Here is a 25,344-nt window from a genome sequence, read left to right as displayed (position 1 = left end):
TTTCAGATATGGTAGGTAGAGTTCCTGTCAGAGCTGCTTGGGTGTACGAGGGTGGTTTGAAAAGTCCGTGCAAAAATAAAAACTACTTAATTTTTTGGGGTAAACCTTTTTTATTTTTCAACATAGTCTCCTTTTAGGCTTATACACTTCGTCCAACGCTGCTCTAGTTTGTTGATCCCTTCCGAATAATAGGATTTGTCCAAGTCTGAAAAATAGCCATTCGTTTCTGCAATCACCTCCTCGTTTGAATAAAATCTTTTTCCCGCCAGCCATTTCTTCATATTGGGGAACAAATAGTAGTCCGAGGGAGCCAAGTCTGGAGAATAGGGGGGATGTGAAACGAGTTGGAACCCTATTTCCATTAATTTTGCGACCACAACTGCTGAGGTGTGAGCTGGTGCGTTGTCGTGATGGAAAAGGACTTTTTTGTGGGCCAATCGTGGGCGTTTTTCTTGCAGCTCGGTTTTCAAACGGTCCAATAACGATGAATAATATGCACCTGTAATAGTTTTACCCTTTTCCAGATAGTCGATGAGGATTATTCCTTGCGAATCCCAAAAGACAGTCGCCATAATCTTTCCGGCCGAAGGAACGGTCTTCGCCTTTTTTGGCGCAGATTCCCCTTTGGTAACCCATTGTTTAGATTGTTCTTTGGTCTCAGGAGTGTAGTGATGTATCCATGTTTCATCCACAGTGACGAAACGACGCTTAAAGTCCTGCTGATTCTTCTGGAACAGCTGCAAACCGTCCTTGCAACACTTCACACGATTTCGTTTTTGGTCAAGCGTGAGCAATCGCGGCACCCATCTTGCGGATAGCTTTGTCATGTCCAAATGTTGATGCAAAATATTATGTACCCGTTCATTCGAGATGCCCACAGCACTAGCAATCTCACGCACCTTCACTCTTCTGTCATCCATCACCATATCATGGATTTTATCAATGATTTCTGGAGTAGTAACCTCAACAGAGCGTCCTGAACGTTCAGCGTCACTTGTGCCCATATGGCCACTCCGAAAATTTTGAAACCACTTATAAACTGTTCTAATCGAAGGTGCAGAGTCACCATAATGTTTATCAAGCTTCTCTTTAGTCTCCTGAGGCGTTTTGCCTTTCATAAAGTAGTGTTTAATCAACACACGAAATTCTTTTTCGTCCATCTTTTGAAAATCACTCGACTTCCTCGATTCAAACGAATGCCAAACACAAAGAAATAGACCGATCTGGCTGAAACTTGGTGTGTGTTCTTCCAAGAGATGCTACTAACTAAACATAACCTCGATACGCGCCAGTGGTGCTATCTCCCTGACTTTGCACGGACTTTTCAAACGACCCTCGTATACTGAGAAAATTCCAGAACAGATGGACACCCAGATTTATCTAGTAAGACCGCATAAATATATGAGAATCGAGACGAAATCACATCTGTAGCTGAAGTAGTTGAAAGATACTAACAGTTGCATGCAACTCAGTTAAAGTGGAATCTGTTTCTTTGAGCGTAAGGAATACTACTCAAATAAGAACAGGTCTAAGCTTCACTAATGATGGATGCCATTTCAAGCCAGAACTCTAATATGTATTATCAATGAAAAGTAAGTTTTTGTTTTAACAAAAAGAAAAAAAGAAAAATGATACTGTAAAGTAATTTATAACAGATTCTATTTAGAGGAAATCAATAACCATTAAGTAAACATGTTTTTAATGAGAACTCGTTAGATAATGCTCAGTAAAACTGTTAAAATAAATATATTTTTTTAAAAAACTGTGGTATCTATGATGTGAAAACTTATTTTTAAAAAAAGTTGATACCTATTTCTCATTTCTGCCAGGCCAAAAACTGTATTGCTCGTTGAATTTATAATTTCTAATTCGCTAACCCCGTTTCCAGAAAAAAGCGTATATCATTTACCTTAAAACATACTATTTATAATTATATAGGTCAAATTATTCAGATAACATTAAGATCTGAAATATTGGTTTTTAAAGATGATGGAAGAACTATTACTGTTGAAGTTTATCAAATTGAACAATAATATACATTACCAGAAATAGAAAAATAGTTACATTTTATTTCGCTGGTGACTGATTGATAATTGAGTTAAAGTAGGAAAATATTGATGTTGTCAGTCTTATTTGCTGAGCTTTCGACCAGGCATAGATGACAGGCATTGATGTAATTAGCAACAATTATCTGCCCTAAAAGAAATAGTTTCTCCTTAAAGTTTATGTTAAGTAGAATTGCCAACCTTAATACCATATTTATTATCATTATTATTATTATTACACATGTATGTATATGTGTTTTTTCAGTCTTTAATTATGGATTATGAAATTGAATGTGTGATTTGTCTTGTGGAATGTAGAATGAAGTTGCAGTGTTAAAAATGCGCTCCAAAAAAATAAAACGATCTGGCAATTAGATTAGATTCCTTTATAACAGAAACAGCAACTCTTTCGGAAAATGCAATGGATAGATTGCATCTGGTGCGGCTAAAAGGGCATGCTGAGTTTGTTGATAGCAAAAAAGAGTTAAGGGGTATCATTTTTCTGTGTTCAGCTTAGAAGACTTCGAAAGTGCTTTGAGAAACGTTGTTTTGACGCATGGCAAATGCTCAGTGATTTGGCAAAAAAACAAAAAGAATATAAACAAAATGAGGCTGAAATACACCCTTGAGTTTCCATCAAGCCCTGGTTTATAGAAGTACTGAGGGAAGAAGAGCATTTTACGCAGCCATAATGCGACATAGCTCCAACCATAACTTCACGAATCCGCATCTCTATATAAAAAAAAAAAACTACTATTTAATAATAAGAGTCTTTCTTTACCTAATATACATTAGGTATCAAATATTTTATTCTACTTAAATACAGCTTATTTCTGATACTGGTCCTTGTTATAGCAAACCCAAAATGTGTAGCGGTAGAGCAATTTCTTAAAAAAACAATTGATCGGACTCTTTCCAGTTCATTTAAATGTAAAAGAGGAGAGCCGGAAAATAATACTCTTCGGCAATTCTTAAACACCAAAACAAAAGAATTCCTACCTTTAAAGAAATATATATACCCTATTACCGTCAGAGAGACGCCTTGTGAGGTGTTCATATATTTAATTTGCTAACTGTAGGGATGTTTTTTTTTTTATAAATTTTTATTCAAACCTAATGTAACATGTTTCTAATGGATGTACCGGTCTGGTGTATCACAAATATATGAATACAGATTAGTCTATTGGCTGGGTGCCAGGATTTAAAAGTATACTGAGAGGTGAGTGAGTGGGACGAGAGGAAGTTACGTGCTCGAAAGCGAGAATATGGGTTTGATATTAAAATGAGTCTATACCCACACTACACATTTCTACAATTTTAATTTATATATACCTATATATTATTGTCTATTCCCAAATTCGTGACCTCTTATAAATGTTGTGTTTATTTATTTTGCGAAAATGTAATGAAAATAACAATACAGATTTTGGTAAAAAGCTTTTTCTCTGTCATAAATAAAGAAACCTTCTCAGAGTGTAAGGTTAGGCGATTTTTAAAAAATAACAGTTCGAGTAAAGCCACGGCAGTGAAATACTACAATTATTTATGTTTATGTTTATTTATAGTCCTTCTCTTCAACTCCTTCAACACGTTCAATGCCAAGGACCCACTTGCGCTCGATACTGGGTCTTTTGCCATGGCCAAAGAACAAATTTGAGCGCCCTAATAGACGATAACATTTAAAGCTCTGTTATCTCACTGACTTTGGAAGGGATATGATTTAGTTCTTGTCTCTGAGTTCTACAGACCTTATCAATTCCTCCTTGCAAATTTGTTTTTAATTTGGGAATATTTTTTTGTTTTTTTTCTCCATCTTTATTTAATTTTTTTAATTGCTTATATTTCAACGACATGTTAATACTTTTATTACTTATTGATACTTTGATTTTGCCCAAGCTGAGCACAGAAATATTTTCCCCTAGCAGAATGGCTTTTTTCACAAGTCGACTTTCTCGTTATCATTTATTGGGATAAATGCTGGGGCATGCCCTTTTCAGCCAACACCAGTTGCAACCTACTCATTGCATTTTCCTAGAGTTGCTATTTCTATAATTAATGAATCTAACACATGGCAGATCTTCCTATTTTTTTTTTGGAGCGCACTTTTAGAATCTCTGAAAATTACTATCTTGCATTTGTTCCACCAAAACTACCCCTTTCACATAGCTATAGTCTCTGCAGAAAAATATTGAAGCATTGTTAAGAAGCTTATATTGACGAAAATTTCCCGTTCGTAGGTCTAGCGCGGCACAACTTGCTCCCTGCTCTGATTTCGATCCGTCCGTTAATAGTGAATTGTTTTTCTCTAATACGTGTAATAAAAGTTAAGTGTGAATATTCTTCCTGGTTCTTCTTTCACCTTCTTAATTCTAAATGATCCTGTAAAAGTAAGGTCTTTAAGTTCTAAAAGGACATAAGGAGACTCCTTAAAAGAAACATCATAATGGTGTAGTTTCAGCGAAATCGATGCAACACCGCCAGGCTAAAGTATAACTTTTCCGTAAGCCTAAACATGTCGCACATTAGTATCGCTTTCTTTTTTTGTTTAAAAACTTTCCCAATCGTTTTTTCTTGAATATTGTTTATATTTTGAAACAAACTTTAAATGTTTGTTAAAATGTTTATCATAAATTTTTAGATTTTTAATAAAAATCAATCCCTCACTTTTAAACATTAACTACATTTGTTTTCGCAATTGAAATATTATTTAAAAAAATATGCAAATGCAGTTAAAAAGTTAAATTAAAAAATAAAAGGAACAAAATAAATATAAAGAAAAAGGAAGTTATTGAGGCGTATTCACATCATAAAGTAGAAGTAATAACAGAGAACTGGCCAGCCGCTATTGACCATAATATGGACGCCAGCATTGAACGTTTTAAGTAATGACTTGCCATAAACAGCTAAATTAATTGAAATTCGCAGGCATTCATTAAGCGAAGTGTTAGCGCACATATTACTGATATTGGTAGCTAGTAGATTCAATAGTTTTTGCTGAATTGTTTCAACTCTTTTCAAGCACCATTTTGCCTTTTTCTAGGTACTCTTTTGAAATAAACCATACTTAAAGACTAAAATGAACATTAACTCGACTTTCTCATATTTTAATTCCTAAATTTCTAGCTTATACATTAAATATATCATGCAGGCAGTAAAGAGTCGTCTTGAATTCATTGCAACGATGGACGATGAATTAACCAAAGATTCTGATTTAAAATGAATATACTCTGATTAGACGAAAATAACAATTATATAAAAAATCTCTAGAATTTCAGAGTACTGGCTGAAGAAAATTCTAGAGTCTTATGAGAAACCGGTAATCATACTTTCTCAGGAAGAATGGTTTCATTGGAAAATTTATTCGACCATATTCTTTTAAAGAAAACATGAAAGATAATTTTCATGAAGGTTTGAGAAATTATAGAAATATTTTTTGAAAATCTAAAATATATTTTCCAGTAGTGGGACTTCCCCAAACACCATCGATTTTAAGGCGACACTAAATAAAAAAAAATGAATTTTTTTTAAAATCCTGTCATCTATTTATTTTTATTTTTTATGAAATTTTTGTGATCTAGAGATCTTAAAATGGATATTTCCATTAAAAAATCAATTTTGGAAATTTGGTATGAATATGAGTATGGAATACTTTCCAGTAAGAGTGGAGAATAAAACTTAGCGCATAATATTTAATTAATAATAAAATGGTTGCAAAATCAGCAATGATATTTACCTAGCTAATACTTAAACAAAGCCAGTGCTTTTAGATGCGTGAACTTAATCCAGCAGCTCCAAGGAAAGGCTTAAAGATTTAGTACGTTTAATACGTATTTAAAATAAAACCCCAACTTCCAGATTAAAAGAGATGGAAAAGTAAACAATTCCCTACCCAACATTAATTCGACATTAATTCTTATCATGTCCCTTGCTTGAGTGTAACAAATATTTGATGAACTTTACTCGGATCAACAAACTCTTTTTATCAGCAAAGGTAGCAATTTTAAATTTAGTACACCATCAAGAAAGTAACATTAAACAAGAAGAAGAAGTAGGTACATTTTAAACAGTATTAGCATCGAAATATCCGCCTATATATTTATTCCAGTTTTTGAAATTGTTCTCTGTTTTAATTTTCTATAAAGTTTCCATTTGAAGATCGTTTATTTTCTCTTGCTAGCGTCACAAGAATTTCATATAAATGTACTCAATACTGAAGAAATTGTTACAAATTTGTTACGCATTCTCATAAATGTACCTCATCCAAAAAAAGGACAATTTGATTGGGTCTACACTGATTTAATAATAATAATAAAATGTTTATTAATTTAAAAAATAATACAGTAATATAAAACATAAAAACAAAACACAAAAAATGCATGGATTTTACTCCGTTTGCATGAGCACACTGATTTATTTCTGCACATTGTTTTATCCATCGTAGCTTTTTAAATTTCCGATCGGTTTCGGATTATCAGGGATTAATAATTTATACTGTTAAATCTGAGGGATAAAAGTCTGAAACCGGTTAGAAACATAATAATAAAAAGTATACAATCAACGATATAAAAAAAGGTGTTCCTGTTTTTTTGATCGCCAAGATCCTAACAATTTGAGGTTGATCTTGAGTAGGTCGGACAAGCAAGATGTTTATTTGTTGCATGATGTGTTATTTAACATTTTACCTTTTCAACAAAAATTAATGAATTCTAAACGTCTGCCAGCAATCTAAGAGTGTTGCATTGCTTTAATTAAAACTGCTGGGTTATTGATGTTTTTTTTAGCTAGGATGTAATGTGTAGACATACAGTTAAGGCATCAAAGATAATTAAATGCAGCATTTAAGAAATTGGAGAGGCAGTGAAATATACATATCATTGAATTTACTAAAAAGTAGCACCAAATTAGCATGGCTTTGAGAAGAATTGTGGTCTAAACAGCATTTTTACGTCCATCCAGGTATCAATTTATCTTACAAATGTCATCTCACAACTCTCATATTTGAGGGTGTGGATGGAAAAAGACCTTTAAAATGCAGAAATGGAGTGTAATCTTCTATTAATTATGCAGAATTCTTATAATAATTAATTTGATTCATGTTTAATTTGTTCGTTAGGTTTTTTTTTTATTCCTTTATTAATATTTAATTATTGTTTTCCTCGGACAAACGATTGACATGGATACTAGAATCAAACGAACTGAATTGAATCACAGACCGAATGCTAAAGAGATTATTAGACCAACGCTCCAAACTCACTTTACAAAACAAACGACAACAATACAACACTCAAATAGCTCAAATATGTACTTGAACTATAAGGGACTGCCAAACGCACAAACCTCAATGGTATTCAATCCTTATAGTCCAAAATCCTACATACCATAGTCGATGCTCCCTTTTACATTTCATATCTCCATACCAACTTGGAAATTCCGCTAGTTTCCGCCAAAGCCAAACTCCGTTATCTAAAATTTCATTCCAAACTCTTCTGTCATTCAAATCTACATGTCTACCTCAAATCTTCCCACAAACCCTCCTAGAGGTTAAAGGTGCCCCTGGCCTGGTGACCATCTGAATACCTGACGTCGGCTATCAAGAGAATCAGTACTGCATACCGCCTTAAGGGGGCATTAAGGCTGTCATCACTGGATGACCGCCGTTCAAGAAATCAAGCCAGTGTACGAGTGCGCTGACGCTAAGTACTTAATGTACATTCATCTTTTTTACATGTATTTGTGAAAAAATAAATAAATACTTTTAAAACATCCTTAGTTTATTTAATACACAAAGTAGCCACTCCTTATTATTTTTATTGGAAACTTTCCAATAAGTTGTTCATTAACAACTTTTCTAATTTTTACTATAAATCACACTATGAAAGGTATTAAGAAACTAATGAAGTCTGTAAGTAGGCATAACACATAAAAAACTTGCTGATAAAAATCCAAAAATTTAAAAGTTTAACGTATTATTTAGGCGTATTTCCACCCCTTAGATTTATCACTGTATTCAACAAAGGTCCTATGACGGCTAGATAAGATGTTGCGAGCAATATGCTGCTGCTACTTTTTTCTCAAAGGAGAAGCTTCGATGATGGAGGAGTTATGATCTGTTAACAAGTGTCCAGCTTTGCCAGAAACTCTCCAGAGACATGAGGTTTGCTCTGGAAGAGGAATATGAAAATACTGCTGAGGAATGTATTCAAAACCTCATCACATCAAAGCCATGTTCGTATGCCATTAATTATAAATGAAGGGATACACCTTACTACAATATCTTAAATTTAAAAATTTGTTGGTCAACTTATCAGCAATAAAGCTTATTATAATTTTATTTTGTAACGTGATTTTCTGACTAGATTAAATTACTTATTTTTTATTTTTTTTTATTTATTTTTTTTATTTATTTATCCATCTAAAGATACAAAATCTTGTTGGGCAGAGCTCACAGTACATAATTAACAAACAAACTTACACAATTATGAACAAACTAAATAGTTAATAACTAGTAAACAAAAAGAGAAGAAAAAAAATAATAACAATTTCCTTCAAGTGAAAACATACATTTAGCCTTTGTACATTAACAGACTGAATACTATTTCTCATTTACACACACAAACACAAGTACATTTTTATAATTTGTCAACACTAATTTTAAACTTATCCAAGTTACATCAACACGTTAAAACAAGAGCATACTTTTCTTGTATATTCAGGGTACAATAGCAAATAGTAAATGGGTCATTGACCCAAACAAAAAGAACGTAATCTACATATGTTATAAAAATAATTATAAATCCATACGGCTTTGTTTTTTGTATCGATGTTTAATACTTCAAAGTAGTTGCTTGCATTTAATTTATTTTTAATACCTAAATTTGTAAACAGTATTTCTCTTAGTGGCGTGTACCAATAGGTGATAAAGATCTTCAGTTTCCATCATATTACAAATTTGACAAATTTCTGACGGATTAATCGCGTATATATTATGTTTAAAATATAATTTTAAATTTAATGTAGATTAAATTACTTATTCCTTTCGTATCACATTTAATTTGTAGTAAAAACAAGAAAAGTTGTTAATGAGCAAGTAATTGGGAACTACTGCAAATAATATTTTTATAGCTCTCAGCGTATGTTCAATCTAGACTTACCTTACTTTAATGATTTAGATTATGTTAATTTAATTTCAGAATAAATTAGTGCCTCAATAAATGGAAATATAATTATCTAAGTAATTCGGTTTTAATTGTCTACTTTTATTAACCCCAAGTTAATCCCACTTAATTGTGGGCTTTTTATAGTCTAATAAACTCATACAGTTTTTTTTTTTACAGTTATTGCAGTGCTTAATTACTCATAATGATTGTCCCATGTTCAAATTAAGGTGAAAGCAACAGAATTGAGAATCAGCAATATTGTATTTGATTTCCTGTGACAATTCCTTGGGAAATAAACAAAGTACTGTAAAAGGAATAAGTTACTCTCCTTCATAATAAATAAACAAGTATTTCAAGAGAAACGGGGCTCAACGGAAGTCCAAAATTATTGTACTATGGCGGGCTTGAGTCAGTAGATAAAAATGGCAAAGCTAAACTGCTATGGGATGTTGCAGTCACCACTGACGGGGCGGTTGAAGCCCAAAAGCCAGATATAATCTGGATGGAAAAGGCAGTTTGGAGGGTGGTAATTATACCATAAGATTGTTCTTTCTGTGTGGGATTAGTCGTCGATTTCCATGTGATGCCTGTGGTTATTTAAGTGAACAGACTTCTCTCTACTCAGCTGGTAGCCTTCGCGGAGATGGTTACCCTTGAAAGAAAGTAAATTCTCAATTTAAGTCTCAGAAGACTGTGATGCTGGGCAAGGCATGAGAAGGTTCCTCTTAGTAAGTAGGTGAATATCAGCATCACCAAAAGACCCACCAGCAAGACCATCTTGCTTTTATTTATTTATTTATTTATTTTAGCTCGATAGCTGCCTTCTAACACCTCTATAAAAAAATAAAATAAAATAAAAATGTTTGATAAAGAGAAACAGTATGGGAAAAAAAAGAATCAGGTTTTTTTAATTAGACAACCTTTTTGGGCCAGAAGTGTGAAAGAAATGGATTAAAATAAAAAATAAAAATTAAAACAAAAAATGGAACAACCCTCCGACAAACTGGGCATTTGTCACACTAGAATACACTCTTTTACTCTTTTAAAGTTTAAAAATTAAAAAAGGCAAATAAAAGAATTAATTATTAACAGTTTTGCATTCAGCGTCCATTCAGCAATATATTTTCAGTAAGCCTCGCACCAGGCTAGCACATTATTCAACATTGACTGCTTTTAATTAGTCTTATGAATTAATTCTGATACATTAAAAAGGCAGTATTTCTTTTAAACTGGACCAAACACCAAGTTGACTTAGTTCAGCAAACTTTGAAACACTTGTTATTTTGGAAATTCTTTTTGGAAAATTTAAATAAAAATAGAAATGTTTTAACTCAGTACATTAGAAAATAATTCCTGTAGTCGAATCATCTGGATAATGAAGCGAAGAAAAAATTAAAATAAATAAATGTTGAAATAAAGTTAAAGACTAAAAGATTTTGTAAAGAATTCTTGGGATGTGTCTAAAAATAATTTATATAGAACTCAATCTTATTTGTACACGCATTTTCTTCATTTCTAATTTGTTCAAAAGATCCTATTAAAAATTAGAAATCTAAAAATAGCAACATTAAAATTCAAAAATAATTTATTCTTTCGATTAATTTTCATAAATAACCAAATTGAGTTTTAGAATGCTGTCATTGTTTTGAGTTGTTAGAAGGAAAACTCTATTTTTAGAACTTATCAGGTCGATATGGAGAACAATGGTTTAATCACTCAGGTGGGAGGAAGCGTGGAGCACTTACCTTAATAGCGCTGTCGGGGATGAGGAGCTGGCATTTATTGTGGAGGTTATCGTCCCTTGTAGGTCCCTTTGTAGCTCTGTTTGTATAAGCACTTATATTTCTCTATTCTTTTGATATCATTCTTTTTAATTGCAATAAGAGGAAGTATTGCAATCATGCCTAAGGTTTGTAATTGACTTTTCGCAGGAAATAAGTTTTTTTTTTTAAGGTCCCAGTTTCTGCAAACTGTTACATACCCAGAAGATACCATTTTATTATTGTGAAATTAAAAAATACATATATGCCCTGCTCTCCAGATTTACCTTTGTGCTATTCTTGCTTTTAGGGATAACTACTTTCTAGTGCAACTCCCCTCTTCTAAAGTCTTGAGATGTAAAGATGGTTCCCCATTGAAGAATTCGATTGAGAATACAGACTTCTCCTACACCTGAAACTTTAAGGAATCCCGTAGTACGTAAACACCCTCTTCTAAAGACATCAAAACGAAGTTATGTCTTGCTCTAACATGTGGTTGCTCCAGGCTTTTTGGAGATTCGCTCAATGCCTTCCTTAGTCGAGAAATTCGACTCAATCAGTCATCCAAGTCATATTAGCTTTGTTTCTGTTGGTATTTCTAAAATAATGTTTAATTAAGTCAATCAATCTATCAGAACTCTCAGAATTTGACAATATTCATGTGAATTTATAAATTTTCTATAGAACTTTTGTGGAGAACACAGTATTTTTATGGATATTGACGATGTTTCTAAATTGTGCAAGAGTCTTCCTTGCAATAAAATTTGTATTTGTGGATCAATGAGACGCATTTATTGGATTTATTAGATGTGAATAAATTAAAAATAAAAATTTCTTTATCCTAACAGATCATATTCTGGTTCATCCTGTAGACATTTATGAAAATAAATTCACTGTTAAAATTTTCTACTTTCAGAAAAATTGAATTTTAATTATCCCTGAAACAAAACCTGCATTCTTTTAATACTCAAATGAAAAAGGTAATTCTTTTGAACAATTATAAAATAATTATTTTGATTAGTCAAAACAGAAATCAATCTCTTTTTTTTTCAAGATATGAGCTTTTGCTTCGCTAGGTTAAGAAAAATAAGGATTTTGAAAGAGCTTTCTAAATTGGATACCCTACAAAAGCAATCAAAGCTTACACAAACTGCGTTATTTTCTCAATAAAATCACTTTGAAAAATCCTAGACTGACCAAAATGCAGTTTTGACTTCTAGAAGCATAAACCAAACCAGAGACCTTGAAGAAATTTGTTACTCAAATCCCACCTCACTAGTTGATGCATCTTTCGACGAGACTTCTTGCTATAAAAACTCAAACTGCATGCGCTGCTTATTCATAAATGCATGAGTGGAATCTCATCTAAATCAAAGGCACCTTATATAGTTCTAACGTCTTACGATTGTTAACAATTTATCATCACACATTTGATAACAAATAAGGTAGATATGTAGCTTATTAGCGAACACCGTTATGGCACTGCAATTGAAAGTTTATCATTAGGCACATTTTTATTAAATTCTTGTAGATATCGTATTTTTATGAACAATCTTAGGAACTTGTAAGCTTGTCTTGTCACATTTATCTACCATTTTCAGCGTTTATTATTTGTTTAATTTCTTTTACATTTATTATTATTTAAAGTGTCACATTACTTTTATCATACTTTTTCTATTTGCCTAAAATTACAGTTTAAAATCTTGTAGGTCATTAGAGCTTTCTTTATTTGTAATTGTGTCTTTCATCACTTCATCTTTATGTTCATTTTGTATAAAATTGTTTTTATTTACAAGTAGAAGTGGTAAATCGTTTATTAACTGCCCTTTCCATGCAGTATTCTCCACTGAGGGCAAATGGCCTCCGTATTCCACAGGCAGAATTTCTGGTGACATGTAGCGATGTAATGATTCAAAATCTGTTCCATGTAGGAAGATCTGAAACCAAAATAATTTTAATTGAAAATAATGCCAGTAATAAGTTGTATTCACGAATTTATTACCTCTAATTTTGTTTTTCTAAAAAAAAAGTCTTTCTTTAATGTAAAAAATTATAATAACAAATAATCTAATTACTTTAAAGTAAGCAAAGTTTTTTTGATATTACTGTGAAGTACACTGAAAAAAAATCTTCCATATATCATTTCTAGATGAATGTAAAATCGTACAACAGGTTTAAACAGTTACAATGTAGTTATTTAAATAGTACGCATATTATGTATTCTAACGTTTAGCTAACCATTCGCAGTGCATAATTAAGCTGGATGTCTTACCAGCGAGGTATTAATTATCTGTCAATTATGCGTTCCTTCTAAACATGTATATTGATTGGGTGTTGTTAGTTAATAATTAATATAAATGTTAAGTGTTCAGTTTATTATTGAATTCTCGCCAGAAATTTGGGTGCCCCTGTTTTTATATTCAATTGTTTAATTAGGTTTTGGTTGTCCACGAAAGAAATTGAATTAATTTTATTTTATTTTCATAAAAATGGTTATGTGAAGATTTTTTTTTAAATTGTAATAAATAAAGGATGTTTTCAAATAGAAATACTGGTTTGGATCTAAAGTAATTTGTATGCATTTTCATGACTTGATAAAGGCAGTATTTTTTCACTTTTTCATAACGTCTGAAGCGGTATTCCCATCTTGCAGGAGATTTCTCTCTAGAACAATAAAAGGTCAACAACGAGAAGAAGAAACAGCACTTCACTTACTGAATAATTTCAGTTCGTGCAAAGGAGGGGAAGTCTCAGAATTCGGCACTCAGACTTTGGAGAAGAAACACTCTTTCCTGTAAGCTATACCCTGGAATGTCTTTCCAGATTTAAATCTAATCATACAGAGAGGCTGGAGCGGTGGTCTAATTACGAGACGAGTGTCACAATTGATCCTTTGTTGCCGTGTCTGACCTGTTCAAATCCCACTGATCGAACCTAATCTAAACTTACATCCAATTTTTAGGTTAGAGAATTGTGTTTAAAGACTGCAAAAGACAGATGGGTTCCTATAATACATGAAGGAGAGTTAAGCCATTTAATCTGGTCTAAATGATAACATTTCCTAAGTTATAGTCTAAATTGTATTTATTTTTAGCATGTTATTGGAAAACAATTTGGAGGAGTTAAACCAAAAATTCCCCTGAGTGCGCCTGTGCTTGGAAGTTTTATGCTAATTAATACAATTCAATTTCATCTATAACAGGAACCCATTGTTTTAACCTATATAACTTTAAGGTGGGCAAAATGTTAAAGAGTAAAGTAATAAGCTTGCAAAGTTTAAAACAAAACAAAACTAAAAAAAATGAGTAAATTTGCATTTTAATGAAATATTTATTCAACTATATGAAAAAGAAGAAGAAGATGATGACAAAAGAAAAAAACAAAACAAATATAGATAGGTTATGAAACACATAGGGAATTGGTGACTATTTGTGCAGCACGTGAGGTGTTATGTAGTGGATGTCGGGCTTGCTTGTGCGGCGCAAGTCCAGATTGATCCAGTCCTAGACCTTGTGAAAGTTTGCGGTGGCGACAACAGCTGAACAGCTCCCATGTCTGCTATACTGCTACCTACTTAGCTGATAACACTCACCATGCCAGCATAAATGAATTAGAAGGGAACCACTAAACCGATCGTTCATTCGACAAGTTTTTCGTGTAAAGAGACTTTCTTTCTGCTTTACATCACTTTTCATTCCAACTTAAAATTACTTCGATAGCATTAACCGTACTACGCTACTGTTTTAAATACAATGGAAACATTTTCAGGTGGTAAAATAATTGCCTTGAAAGTAAAAAAATTTAAACAGTTTTTTGGATTTGCTCAAAAAGGAGGCCGTTTCTTCTATTTGGTCTTTCATCTAGAGAATATCTTTCGCTTTGAAAACTAGTACACGGAACACAGGTTATTATTTATAATTCTTCTTGGATTTATTATTAAAAAAAAAAGAAAAAAGTTCTGTTCTAGTAATCTTTATGCAAATTCAATTTCAAATCAAGGCCAAATGAAATAAACAAAGTGATTTTCTCTGAATAACTTGGGTCAAACTAAAGTTCAAAACTTTCTAGTTGTTTTTCAATTCAAGTTTTTAATAATATAACGAATATTCTATAATTATAAATGGCTGCTACCTTCTAGTAAATTTACCTCATCGCTTCTTTCACCTCAAAATAATTTATATGTATATATATTATTTTGATATATGTATTTTATATATTTATATTATATTTTATATATTATATATATTATTTTGAAATATGAAGCCATAGTCTGCAAATGTACACACGTACCGTTTTGTTTCTTGAGAATATAAAACAGTTTTTGGAAGCTTCAGAAGCAAGGATGTTTATTGCTTGTTGAAGTGTTTCCCAAATTTCCCAGCTTATTTCCTGTTAGATAAATGGCAAGGTCATTCACAAAGGACGAAACCTGCGAAGGATCTCTTCTAAGATTTTCTAGCCGTATTATCAATTTATTACTTTAAGTAGCGCAACGGAGAGGACCGTAGGAGGTTATAAAATATAAGAAGACGAAGTCTTCTCGTGGGAGTCATATTATTTTTACTTTCTCTTGGTTTGAGCCGAATCACTGTGATATCGACAGAAAAGCTAAATTCCATCTCTATGAGTAGACTAACAGTGATGGTGTGAGGAGTTGTCACACTGCCGGTTCAACAACATTACAATTATTCATTTTGTGTTTAAACTTGAAATGTGTACATATCGCTTAATATCAATATCAATATAGAATTATCTATATAAGAACAACAGAGCGTAGAATTAGTAGCACCCAAGCATCAATTTCCTGAGTACAGAATACCTCCAAAAATCTGTGTTTATTTCAATATGAAACCAAAACTTGAGCGATTTCCAAATAATATGAAAAAAGTTGCAAAGAATTAAATAATTATAAGGGATCCATACAAGGTTTCTTTTATAAAGAAACAAAGATTGCTAAGTCTCGACTATGTGGAATGAATGACGCTTGATAGTTTGCAAAGAAAGGTGACGAATGGGAGACCGGTAGGAGTCAGACTAAGGGGTCAACCACGTATAAGAAGGCTGGACGATGTGGAATATGATCTCCTCTGGCGAGTTGTAAAGAGGTACCGAACAAAGGCAGCCGACAGGGAAGACTTTTATAGAAAAGATTCGGATCCTGAATTATGACTGTAACACCAGTTGAAAAAGAAGAATTAGAACGGAATTGGTGCAGCGATTATTAGTGCAAAATTATAAGTAGTGTTTGAAACAAGTCCAAGACCCTCGAGTAATTGGTTCTTATTTTTTTTGGAAAAATATTAATGGTAAAATAAGAGCTATCGTCATAGTCAACATCTAATTTGTAGTTAGATAGAAGAAGCCACGCCTGGAAAAGTATACGGTAACTTCACTCCTTTCACTTTAATTAAATTGAAAAAACAAACTTCACAAAAAAGAAAGTTTAATTAATTTTGTCTTGTGGATGCAGATTTATTTGGCTTCATTGCATAATCTCTGACTACTTTTTCAACACAGTTGTAGTTATTCATTTTTAAAAAAACATGCAATTATTTAGAAAAATAGTACAACTTTGAACATTATTTTTCCATCAGTATGATTAAAAAATGAAATAAATCAAAACGTAAATGTATATATAAATATTTGTTGTGCGACATATACGAGGGTCGTTTGAAAAGTCCGTGCAAAGTCAGAGAGATAGCACCACTGGCGCGTATCGAGGTTATGTTTAGTTAGTAGCATCTCTTGGAAGAACCCACACCAAGTATCAGCCAGATCGGTCTATTTCTTTGTGTTTGGCATTCGTTTGAATCGAGGAAGTCGAGTGATTTTCAAAAAATGGACGAAAAAGAATTTCGTGTGTTGATTAAACACTACTTTATGAAAGGCAAAACGTCTCAGGAGACTAAAAAGAAGCTTGATGAACATTATGGTGACTCTGCACCTTCGATTAGAACAGTTTATAAGTGGTTTCAAAATTTACGGAGTGGCCATATGGGCACAAGTGACGCTGAACGTTCTGGACGCCCTGTTGAGGTTACTACTCCAGAAATCATTGATAAAATCCATGATATGGTGATGGATGACAGAAGAGTGAAGGTGCGTGAGATTGCTAGTGCTGTGGGCATCTCGAATGAACGGGTACATAATATTTTGCATCAACATTTGGACATGACAAAGCTATCCGCTTGACCAAAAACGAAATCGTGTGAAGTGTTGCAAGGACGGTTTGCAGCTGTTCCAGAAGAATCCGCAGGGCTTTAAGCGTCGTTTCGTCACTGTGGATGAAACATGGATACATCACTACACTCCTGAGACCAAAGAACAATCTAAACAATGGGTTACCAAGGGGGGAATCTGCGCCAAAAAAGGCGAAGACCGTTCCTTCGGCCGGAAAGATTATGGCGACTGTCTTTTGGGATTCGCAAGGAATAATCCTCATCGACTATCTGGAAAAGGGTAAAACTATTACAGGTGCATATTATTCATCGTTATTGGACCGTTTGAAAACCGAGCTGCAAGAAAAACGCCCACGATTGGCCCACAAAAAAGTCCTTTTCCATCACGACAACGCACCAGCTCACACCTCAGCAGTTGTGGTCGCAAAATTAATGGTAATAGGGTTCCAACTCGTTTCACATCCCCCCTATTCTCCAGACTTGGCTCCCTCGGACTACTATTTGTTCCCCAATATGAAGAAATGGCTGGCGGGAAAAAGATTTTATTCAAACGAGGAGGTGATTGCAGAAACGAATGGCTATTTTTCAGACTTGGACAAATCCTATTATTCGGAAGGGATCAACAAACTAGAGCAGCGTTGGACGAAGTGTATAAGCCTAAAAGGAGACTATGTTGAAAAATAAAAAAGGTTTACCCCAAAAAATTAAGTAGTTTTTATTTTTGCACGAACTTTTCAAACGACCCTCGTATTCTATTTATCTTCTATAGAAATAAAATAATTGCTACTTTTTTTGCAACCATGTTACCCATGGGAGAATATCAATGAAGGAGCGCAAGTTTGAAACAGCGATTATAGCTTTATTTTAATGCTTAGTTCCTTAAGAGCTACAAGTTAATAAACCCACAGATTGATGGGGTTCAGTCATGTTCTTTATAACCTAACCCAAACAATTGAACAACCAAGAGTAGGCATCAAATTTTCAAAACCACTACTAATTCATTAGAGATAATAATTTAAATGATTAAATTAAATAGCCTACCCTCTGTTTAACTTTTCGCTTCAAAAATGGCTTAACTAATGCATACAGGGCATCAAAATATACTGGTTGGTTGATTATGTGTATTCCTTTGAATCTTAAAGGGAAGGTTTCCTGGAACAGATAATAACAAATTGCTTAAATTATTTAAATTATTATTAATATGAAATCCAAAGTTCAAGTTTAGTGATCTTTTAACCACATAATTTCATGCTTTAATTATACATTTTATTCCTCTCTTAAATGTTTGTCGCTATTGTAGCACTTAGTGTGTTGTGACTCATCATTCAGCGCAATTCATCCAGAATATCTCGCTAAGAGCAGCCCATCCAGAAAACAGTGAACACTCACAATACTTCGGAAAAATCCACCGTAGAATTCTTTTCAGGACCTACAGTCTTCAGGAGAATCTCTTCCTGAAATTGGCTATGATGAAAGATAATGCATGGATTCTCTTAAAGTAACCTCATCTCCGACATAACTAGGTGACACAAGCGTATTTCCAGTTAATCTAAAATTTTGTAGACCATTTGAAATGAAAGTAATAGCAGTATTTAACATCTGAGCGCATTGATGCCCTGAGACTATTTTTAATGCTCTACCATCTTCTGGGATAGTGGTGATCAGCCGCGGAAACTTTCCGATTACCCAAAAAATTTTCATCTATAATTTTACAAGCGATAAGTTTTTATTTTCTGTTAATTATTTCTTTTATGATTTAGAATACATTGGAAAAAAATTATAAAAGCATTAAACTGCATTTTCTCGGATCAGCTTGGTAGTACTTATAAAGGATATACAATTTATATTTTAGAATAAATTTTTAATTAAAAAATGTAACCTCTGTTGTTTTCTTTTAATTAATGGCATCTTTTCTGTACTAAATTATTCAGAATTTCATTTAAGAAATATTTGCAAATTAAAAATATTCTTCGTAATCTAACCATTTTATATTTGATAAAAATTAATATTGAATTTTAAAAACTGAATAATCACCTCCGTTAAAAGGAACTTAATTTGTTTAGCGTAAGTTGCTTCTAGGTGAGGTAACGTTTGAGTACATGTGTTTGCACAGTATAGTTGCAAAGGACTGTAGACGTAGTGTACCATACAAGCGGAAAACAAAACAATTATATTACATAATTAAATTCACTACCTGTACAACGTCTGCACTCCTCTTGGAATAGTATGGCGACAGAAGAGAGCCGTGCTTTGCCAAACTGAATCCATCCATGTCTGCCAGTACACTTATCCCAGCCACCTTCATTTATCATGTAAAAAACAATTGCACATTTTAAAACATTTTTCATATAAATGTAAATATTGCTGATCGAAATTATTTAAATAAAACTTTTTCTCAGCAGTGAGTGATAAATGTTATTAAAAGATGTAATAAAGATGAAGTGAGTAAAGAAAGATAATGCAATTTCATACATATATTCATGAGTATATGTAATACAATAACTTATTGTAAGAGCTGATACATTTTACTCGCCCCAGTCCTATACATTGTGCTGTTAATCAATAAGGTTCCAAAATGGTTTGTAAATATTAAACTTTATTGTACTAATTTCTTTTAAAATGGTTTCTCGCAATATCTTAACTTAAATTAAGTACATCAAATATGATGATATATATTTGGCTGTAACTTCCAAAACAATAAAATAATACCTGAGTTTTAGGATCCAACGATGACCACTCTAAAAGCAGGATATTGCTGAGAAATAATTGATCAATTGTTACCCATTTCTCTTTATCTGGAAATTATTTTGTTTGTATTTATTGTATATACTTTGTTGGAAAGAGATTTGTTATTTGATTGACTTTGCTTATGAAATTTAAATGCTATAATGTAAAGGAAGATGCCAAAAATCTGTTAAGAGTTGAAAATTAAGACCAAGAAGAACAAATAAATTAAGTCCAATGGAGGCGTTTTGAGGAGGTCTACGGCTCAATATAATGGGTTATAAAAAATATGGAATTAAAACATTCCTAACAAGGAACATTTAAACTAATAAGAGAAAAAAAATGTAACTTAAAAACAAAGCAAACAAAACTTTAAAATGGAATTAAGAGAAGTAAAAAAAGAGTATTATTTGGTTATCAGAATGAGAAATAGTATACTTATTACTCATTGTAAAACTACAATTTAGTCTTAGGTATTACATCTTTGGCTTTCCCTAAAGTACATACTTTAAGAATAAGCTGGTTGCTTAACTCCCAAGTTTAGGAGTATCAGAACCAAAAAGGTTATTACTCAGAACTACGAGAATTGTAGTACAAATTATGAATTTAACTAAGAGAATTGTAGTAAAAGTAATGAATATCTTTCAACAGATTTTCTAAAAAATGATTTCATTATCTTAAATCACTTAAAATACAAACTTCTATCGAAATTTAACTTTCCAATTCGATACAGAAATATTTTTGCACCATTGCAGTCCCGTCCATCCAGCATTATTTGGGCATTACTTTCAAATACTGATAAGTTTTCAGCAGCTTTTTTCACACTGAATAATTCTGGGTAAGTTTTCTTCATTTTCTCATAGCGTTCCAGCTGTAAGATTGTTTTATCGCTCATATTATTACAATAAATCATTTTTTATAAAAATAAATTATAACTAGAACAAAAATTTTCATAATGGTAAATAATGAACAAAGGTAATATTAGTAACTGAAAATAACGCGTATGTTCACGACTGGAAAGAAAATCCGAGGTAGTTAGCAGAAATTTATAATGGGTATAAAGAATAGAGGAATGTAAAGAAGCTGAATACTCTCAAAATAAACTTACTGGGAGTAAATACTCTGATTCCAGACGAAAAGAGCTTACCTTGAAGACGTAGTTATGTAGTGGAAGATGTAGGTTGAAGCGAGAAAGACGGGGTAATGAGTAGAGGATAAAATAACAAAACTCTGCGAGGTCTGTCTAAAAGCCAAATAAAAAAAAACTTCGCAGTCACAAACCACAGCGACATGTTTACCCTAGGTGGACTAGAGAACTTAATTCCGGAATCTGAACAGTCTCACCTCGGAAACAAGTTTGTAAAACCAAAACTCCAACTCGTAGAATAAAGTAGAGGATAAAGAGGAACAGATCGCCAAGGGCTGACAAGGAACTGCAACTAATAAGTTACGGTTATAAGTAGCGTGTACTTTGACTAGAAATAATCCTTCAAATCCGGTTCTATTTTACGATGAAGTAGTAGTGCAGGCTTGCACTATCTGTTGTGGACAATTGTAACTAATACGATGTGGCAACAAGCATTGGGTGGAATCTGTAGCCGCCAGAGTGCTCTACTAACCTCGCAGCCAAATATTTATTTTCATAAATTTTTTTAACAACGACTTATGTAATGAAATAACATTAAATTTAGCAATTTGAGTTACTGGTAATTTAAGTTACCATTTTAAAAGCCAAAGCAGCATCATGTTTTCTTGCTCTTAAGAATCTTAAAAGAAATACATCATCAGTCCTTGTATCACACATTTTCTTTTCTGAAACACAAATCATTCATATTCTTAGACATTTTTTGTAACAGTTAATATCCAAAAGTCTGTAAGATTTGGATTCTAAAAACCAATATAAGTGAAAATTCATAAGAAAAAGTATAAACGGATTTTATAAGTAAAAACAATGAAAAGGGTAATATACAAAATATAGTTCTCCAGTTATTTAAAATTTCGGTAAATCTTTAGAATAGCTCCCTGGAGGCGTGGCCTAATTCGAAGTGATTCTGATTCGCTGTTACTATAGAACCCGCCATATTCAAATATAAATATAAAACTATTTCTTTATTTTATATATTTACACTTAAATCTAGCGGGTTATATGGTCACAGCGAATCAGAATCACTTCGATTTATTTATTTATTTCTTAATGGGGGGCTTCGCCCCCACACCCCCTGATTTTTTCTTAATGGGGGCTTCGCCCCCCATACCCCCTCCTAACCTACCTAATCACCCTCAATTTTTTTATTTGTGTCACAAGATTCATTACAATAATTACACAGAACAACACAAAAGAAACTTACCTTATTCTGTGGAGTCCTTTTCCTGAGGAGGGTATACCTGTCGAACTCCCTCCAGATAATCTCTAAATTTAAAACGCTCATACTCATAAAGTTACAAAAAAACAGCACCTCAGGTTACATACAGAGCACTCGCGGGAACTATTAATACATTAAACAGGAAGCAGTTGCTAGGCAGTAAGTGTACTGCGCATGCGCGCGAAACATAAGCGTTACGAAATTCGCACAATCCGAAACAGTTCATTGGCGGGAAGTAGTTTAAATTTTCACCGGTAGGTGCGCTGTACTTCCCACCCCCTAAAAATAAACAGGCCACGCCTCCTGGGCGCTATTCTATAGATTTACTTCCAAAAATTAGACAAAATACATCTCCACTGACATTTTTTAGTTAGGGAAAAATGGTCATTATAGTAATTATGTACTAATATTATCTATCGGATTCCGTGTAAACGATAAATAATTGCCAAAAATGTTCAGCTGTATTTTTCTAAAAAGTAACTAGATTTTTATTTTTTAACATTCTTATTTTGACCGAATGCAACAGACTTCTACCGCACACAGATTTAAAAAAAAATAAGAAAAATGGGTAAAACTCTGTTTGAGGAAACTTGAAAATAAATACTTACTTGATATCATCTCTCTCATTACTTGTAAACCCTTCAGTTTGTTATCTTCCGTTTCGTTTAATTCTTTTTTTGCTTTTTCTAACCATTCTCCCTGTAAAGATTCTTCCTGCATACAAAACGAAGAAGATATTTCGTTTTCCAAAATATTTATTTAACCATATAGTTTGTGTTTTAGTCAGATAAATAATACATATTAGTTAAGTTATCAAGTGATTTTAAGAGCAAGGACAGTTGTCCATATTTGAATCAGTGTAAGATACAGCTCTAAGAAATAATTACGTAAATGGATGTAGAAGTTTTTGACTATTATCAGTACCCAAACTGGTTAAAATTTAGAGATGTGTTTTAGTTGCAAAAATTATTCAAATTGTACACATACAATTCATCCAGTATCTTTTAATGTTTTAAAAAATAACCATGGAAATTATTGAAAAATATTATTTTATAATAAAAAAAGGGTAAAAGTAATTCAGAAAACACATTTTTAATAAAAATATTTGTGCTCACTAAATCTACCTGTGAGATGGAAAATGCAGTCATTCATACTTTTTGCTGTCCTATTATAGATTTTGCTTAGAAAAATTGTATAATACTCATAATTGCATTAAATCTATGTAAAAAGTTATTCTATTTTAAAAGCATTTCTTCATAAATAGCCAGATTTTGTCTTTTTTGTGGCACTTCAACATCTGAGGACATTTGCTTTATTCAGTGCACTGCCGGCCACCGGACAGAGCACTCTCTCTGAATAGACAACTCTGACCATCACTTTTCAGTGAGCTGTAAGAGGATACTAGAACGGGAAACCCATAGCCCAGAAAATAGCCATAATTGTATTTTAAAATAACCGCAGATGGCTACGGAACATTTAGTGCATTCCAACGTGGATAGAATGCAGCACTTTCTTTATAAGCACCTTAGCGTTCCAATTGATAAATTCCAATTCAAGGCTTTGTACTTACGTGGAATTCGGAAAAGTTACATAAACATGCAATAAATATTATTGAATTTGGATTATAATAAATAGTAATTAAATTTATAAAAATATATTGTTACTTAAAATATGTTAAAAATACATACTTACGTTTGTTCTATTTGAAGTCATACTACTCACTGTTCCACTATTCCGAATAGTAAAACAGAAGTTTTAACGGAAGTATTACCCGGAAGTGTTGGTAAATAATAAAGATGGTATCAGAGTGATTTCTGATATCATATTGCGCGTTTCATTACAATTTTCCTGAATTATTTTGAGTCTAATAGAATACAGCCGCTACATAATAATGCCAATTTTATTAGTTTATTGAAGCTGCAGTACAATATATTCATTACTTGTCATACTGATTACTTAGATCAATATCTTATCAAAGACTGGTCAAGAACTTCTACCATCTCCCTACCTTTATTTGCGTAGAATGATATTAACATGGTTCGAAACAAAATATAATCTCTTGCAATTTGCACACCTTTTCTCAAACTCTATTTCAAGTAGGAGATTTGTAACGTAGGAAGTTAAATGAAATGAAATTAATCATGTATTAACAATGACATAGTTCCCGGGATTCATAGCGTTCTAGGGATTTAATCTACTTATTATCAGTACTTCTTAGCCGGAAACTCTGGAATTGGTTGCTTCGTAGATGGGATTAGGGACAGGCCAAATTGTGATCGAGAGAAAGGCGCCACTATATTCTATGTGAGGAATATCTTGGTATTAGATGTTAGGATGTTAGAAGATAGAAGGCAAAGAGATAACCTCTTAAGGTTACATTTCATCAAAATAGTGGCCCGTTCAGAGAATGATTATCTTATTCTTAATACAGGGGGCCCATAGTCTCCGCCAGTGATTCTCAACTACTGTGCCGTCAAATTTTAGAAATGCATACGATAAAAATTATATATTAAATGTAAAAGACGATATGAGAATAGCATTATCATTTATACGATCAAATATGAACGAAATTATCAAAAAACATCAAGCTCAAATTTCTCATTAAAAGCATTCTTATTATTAACTTATAATTAATCCCTTAATAAACATATACTTCTGTTTTTGTAGCACATATAATTTTATTTTATATTGAAAATAAACATAAACTATTTTACACAGGGTATGTCTTTGCTATAAAAACCTGTACTGAGGAAAATCTGCGAATGAATCTTAAGGATAGGGAGGTTCGCATCTTTTCGGACAGCCAGGCCGCTCTGAAGGCCATTGTCTCCTTCAGAACTACATCTTCCCTGGTCTGGGAATGCAGAAAGGCCCTAGAACTACTGGCTCGGCACAATAAAGTTCGGTTAGAATGGGTGCCGGGTCATGTGGGGATTAAAAGGAATGAGACATCTGATCTACTGGCCAGGAATGGAGCTAGTACTCCTTTCATTGGCCCGAAGCCTGTCCTGGGGATCACCACAGGTGCAGTTCGTGAGGCTCTCAGAGATTGGATCTGGAGAGAACACGAAAATTACTGGGTGATGCTTCCTGGGGTCAAACACAGCAAGAGTGTT

General features: G+C 32.8%; 1 protein-coding gene across 1 annotated transcript; it reads right to left on the bottom strand.

The window, feature by feature from the left end:
• Positions 1-12,453: 12,453 nt before the first annotated feature.
• Positions 12,454-23,947, bottom strand: LOC141455617 (alpha-tocopherol transfer protein-like). The gene is made up of 8 exons (XM_074130800.1): positions 23,921-23,947; positions 22,837-22,942; positions 21,586-21,677; positions 20,565-20,736; positions 19,851-19,936; positions 19,336-19,440; positions 18,183-18,293; positions 12,454-12,899 (listed from the first exon to the last, which is right to left on the bottom strand). Exons 1-8 carry the CDS (start codon positions 23,939-23,941, stop codon positions 12,651-12,653), a joined length of 942 nt encoding a protein of 313 aa, XP_073986901.1. The 5' UTR covers positions 23,942-23,947; the 3' UTR covers positions 12,454-12,650.
• Between the last annotated feature and the right edge of the window lie 1,397 nt (positions 23,948-25,344).

This window comes from Rhodnius prolixus, unplaced genomic scaffold (genome assembly GCF_049639745.1).
Source record: "Rhodnius prolixus isolate KJV_2025 unplaced genomic scaffold, Rpr scaffold_4, whole genome shotgun sequence".
NCBI classification, from domain to species: domain Eukaryota; kingdom Metazoa; phylum Arthropoda; class Insecta; order Hemiptera; family Reduviidae; genus Rhodnius; species Rhodnius prolixus.
Note: the sequence above shows the minus strand (reverse complement) of the source record. Positions and strands in the feature narration are given on the sequence as shown.